General features: G+C 43.2%; 2 protein-coding genes across 5 annotated transcripts in view; one reads left to right on the top strand and one right to left on the bottom strand.

Annotated features, from left to right (window-relative positions):
- Positions 1 to 4012, top strand: part of PUS3 (pseudouridylate synthase 3) — a 29460-nt gene that overhangs the window by 20243 nt on the left and 5205 nt on the right. For 2 of the 3 annotated variants that reach the window (XM_019508815.1, XM_019508808.1), the window contains exon 2: positions 3510 to 3953. In XM_019508815.1, the coding sequence (XP_019364360.1) occupies positions 3579 to 3953 (375 nt within the window). In that variant the 5' untranslated portion in view covers positions 3510 to 3578. Of the gene's footprint in view, positions 1 to 2367; positions 3954 to 4012 lie in introns of those variants that run through there. The other variant, XM_019508802.1, reaches the window with a different exon arrangement.
- Positions 989 to 4012, bottom strand: part of HYLS1 (HYLS1, centriolar and ciliogenesis associated) — a 12535-nt gene continuing 9511 nt past the window's right edge. For both annotated transcript variants that reach the window (XM_019508846.1, XM_019508855.1), the window contains exon 2: positions 989 to 2350. In XM_019508846.1, the coding sequence (XP_019364391.1) occupies positions 1405 to 2316 (912 nt within the window). In that variant the 5' untranslated portion in view covers positions 2317 to 2350 and the 3' untranslated portion in view covers positions 989 to 1404. The remainder of the gene's footprint in view (positions 2351 to 4012) is intronic.

The following is a 4012-nucleotide window of genomic DNA, read 5'->3' as shown; positions in this document are numbered from 1 at the left end:
TTTGTTTGATTGCATGTTTTGTTGTATGACCCAGTGGATTCATGGTTGCCCATTTCCCCCATCTCTAGGCACAATACCCCCAGCTAGCTGCTCCACAGCTGGCTGGGGCACAGTGTGCCTCATGGAGGAGAGTCAACAGTGGAGCCTGGCACCTGCTACTTTGTGCTGCTCTTTTTCCAGATTTTTTTTGCTACCAGGAAATGCCAGTAGCAAATTTTGCCCTGGTGCTGCAAACTAGTAGGGCCAAGCACTAAGGTGCAACTTGTATAGTTTGCAGCACCACAAGCCACACATGCCTGCACATCTGGATTCTGCCTGCAAGACTTGTTCAGGGGTCTAGTTCAGAGAGAAGCTCATGTGTGTTGCATGCAGCACAACTAGCAGGAAGGGAGCTTAATTTTTTCAAGTTGTTTCTATAACTTCCCTTCATTGTCCTCTTTCAGCATTACTTATGTAGTTAAGTGCATTGTTTTCATCTACACTATGGGATTTTGTTAGTGTAGCTATGGGTGTGAAAAGATCAGACCTCTCAGCAGACATGATCCTGCTAACAACCCTCTCCCTCCACCTATCTGGACACAGCTGTACCAACAAAAGAGCCTCTGTTTGGGTTAGTGATGCAGCAAAGCCAGCAGAAAGCCTGCCACCATACGCTGTGTCTCTGCTAGCTGCCAGTAAAGCAATGGCAGTACTAGTCCTATAATATAAGCAAAACTTAAAGCAGATTCCAGGACTCTAACCTTTATAAGTTAGTGAAACTCTTCAAACCTTGCCTGTGCCATAGAGCAACAGCTTTCCGTAATCCTAAAGACTGAAGCTGTTTAACTCTCATATCCTGAATCTTGTTATGAGAATATGATTAGATAGCTAGGGTAAAAAAAAAAAAATCCTATTCTTTATTGATAACAATAGTACTACTGGATTGACTATAAATATTACAACAATAGGGAATGATGAGTATTTCCAATTAATCCATGGAACCACACCAGATTGTTTTACATGTTTTAATAAAGAAATGTATCACCTAGAAGATAGATAAAACCATTCATTCAGGTGAGCAAGAGCAAATAAAGGCAAAACAGGCTGGTGGTACTGGTTATTCTCCTGGGTATACAAGATTCCTATAAGTTGGTCATCTTCACTTTAAGAGCTTCACACGCAAGTCTCCTTCTCAGAGATTTTGCAGGTCTGGCCAATTGGGTCAGTTGTCTTCCTATTTGGTAACAAGATAGTATAAAATAGCTCTGCCTAAGATAAACTTGTTTATGTAGAAGCACAAGGGAGATTTTTGTTAAAACGAAGTGTTGAGGTTACAAGAGAGAACAAATAACTTAACAATATCACTGCTCTAAGCAGCCATATGATGAACAGTTCTATGGATGGAGCTGAAGAAACTCTGGCTACCTATGAGGAGAAGCTCTTCCTGGGTATGAGACCATTTGCCAGGTCACAGCGTACCTCCCAGCGCAAGGCAGATCTCTTCTTTTCTGTAGGGACCAGATAATTGTTGGGGACATAGGTGCGCTGAGACCTAGCTGGGATGTTAGGTTTGTACAGCATCTGTTCCCGGATTCCCCAGCACAGTTCTTTTCTGTGATCCTCCCCTGGTATCCGGAATGTTTCCCAGTCCCGCTTATACTCCAAATACCTGGCTACTCTATCAGTCTTCCCACGATTACGACCTAGCTGCTCTAATCTTGGAGGAATAAAGGACTTTGGTTGTTCAGGTAAGTCCTGTTCAAAAGCTGAGGAGCCCTGACTCTGGCAATCCCTAGGGAAAAATGGGGGAATGTGTCTGTGGGGGAGCGTGTTATGGAGGAGATCCAGAAAAGACTTCTCAGGGGAACTGCTACATGGCTCAGTTTCTACCTCAGCTACACTGTCTTCCTGATGGGCAAGTAGATGAAGCAGTTTCCGTCTCAAATCCCAGACCTCGTTGCCACTTTCATCATTGGTCTCTGGTTCACTAATGGCCGACTCATCAGATATTTCCACTTCTCCATTAGGCCTCCTCCTCAAAACTTTCCGTTTCATCACTGGCTTCCTAGTTCCTGTGGGTACTTCAGAGAGGCTCTCCGATTGCATGCTTTGTTCTGTCTGCTGGTGCATTGGTAGAGGAAGAGATGGCTTGATCCCAGAACTCACAGAAGCCTTAATGTAGGAGTCATAGTGAGAGGGAGCCCAGGTTCTTCTCAAGCTATCTCCATTACCTTGCTCTGCACACAGATGGGTAAAGGCCATAGCAGCTGCTGCCATGCGTTCTTCATGGTTCATAGTGGCCCACTTATACTGATCTGGTCCCAATAGTGCTTCCATGACTTCACTTGGGCTGGGCTGATTGTCACTTATTCTGTAAGAGTTAAGTGTAATTAAGCAGTAGTTAGTGAACAATAAAATAGTGCACTTAATAGCAGACATCTAAATGTTAACAGGGAATTTAGCAAATAAGTAAGGTCTAGCACTGCAGTCAGTCCTAAATTTATTGTAATTCAATGCAACTCTTCAACAGATGGTGCTATACACCAGGTACAATATACACAGAACCTATTCGCTGCCCATACCAAGATGTTCCCTTTGAACTGGGTGTTAAAAATGCTGTTATACTGAAATACACAGTACTGATCAACAGCAATAGACTTAGATTATCATAGCAGACCACTAAGTCCTAGAGAAGTACAAGATAGAACCCTATCCATGCTTTGCCTCTCTGTAAACTGAGAGAAAGCCATTGTGAAAGTGTTTGTATGATTTCCCCTTGTGTGAACAGGGGAAGTTGTGGTTAATCTTGGATGCCAGGTGTGGATGTTTACCAGCACAGGTAATGGGGGTAGTCCAGTGCAATGTGTATGGGTAGTTACATAGAGGTCAAGGTAACCCTAGCCCGAGATAAAACTGTGATAGAATGTCATGCGTTGTGAATCCTTCTCATAGAGAGACCCAAGTTAAGAGAACATTTTAGACTGACATTTTCAAAATTGCCTAGGAGACTGGGATGTTCTGTTTCCTTATTTTAAATGGGGAATCCTTTTAGTTAACCCCATATCCCTTAGATTTGAACATCTGAGCTTTAATCATCTCTGGAAGAAGCCATTATGAAGGGAAAATGTTACAGCAAATGCATAAGGGGTTAAGCTTGGGCATTCTTTGCAGAATGTTTTATTATTTTGATCTGGAAGTACAGAACTGTGGCAAAAGAAACTGTACAGATGTTGAAGGGCAATCTGAAAGCTTGGTTTAATACAGTGGACTTACTGCTACAATGGTGGTTGAGAGAGACCAGGTATAGGGGATTTAGAAGTATTGAAAAGAATAAATTTTGCTGAATAAGGAAAGGTAGTCCCAGTTAAACTCAGAAGGCTATATGTTATGCCAGTACAAGAGAAATGTAAAATACTGAGGCTGGTGATAGAATGTATAGTCAATTCCCTCCATGTGAAAAAAACTCCAGAAGTAAGCTTATACTAAATCTAATTGTAAATGTAATCTCAGATTCCCTTCTCTCTCTGCAGACACAGAGCAGCTACCAAAGTTCTCCAGGTCAATATAGTCCAGTAGACCTTGCTAAGTCTGAATTGGGTATGGAGACAATGCAAGAAGAGGGACTTCTTAAGAGGGTGCAAGAACTGGAAGAAGAGGTGAAGAAACTTCAAGAGAAACTCTCAGAGGGCAAGGAGAGCAATGGCATAAAAAGTGGCCCTTCGGCATCTGGGAAAACTAAGAAACGCCAGCAGCGTCCATTTGATTTTAGTGCCTATGGCAAGAGACATGTGGCACTGAAGATAGCCTATCTGGGATGGGGATACCAGGGTTTTGCCAGCCAGGAGAACACCAACAATACCATTGAAGAGAAATTGTTTGAGGCACTAAGCAAGACTCGGTTGGTAGAAAATAGGCAGACTTCCAATTATCATCGTTGTGGGCGGACAGATAAGGGGGTCAGTGCCTTTGGACAGGTCAGTACCAGCGCTGTCATGCTCTCCCAGGTCTTGCAGATTTGGGGGGGGGGGGGCCC

The sequence above is a fragment of the Gavialis gangeticus genome, unplaced genomic scaffold (assembly GCF_001723915.1).
Source record: "Gavialis gangeticus isolate Ggan-Ray unplaced genomic scaffold, GavGan_comp1, whole genome shotgun sequence".
NCBI classification, from domain to species: domain Eukaryota; kingdom Metazoa; phylum Chordata; order Crocodylia; family Gavialidae; genus Gavialis; species Gavialis gangeticus.
Note: the sequence above shows the minus strand (reverse complement) of the source record. Positions and strands in the feature narration are given on the sequence as shown.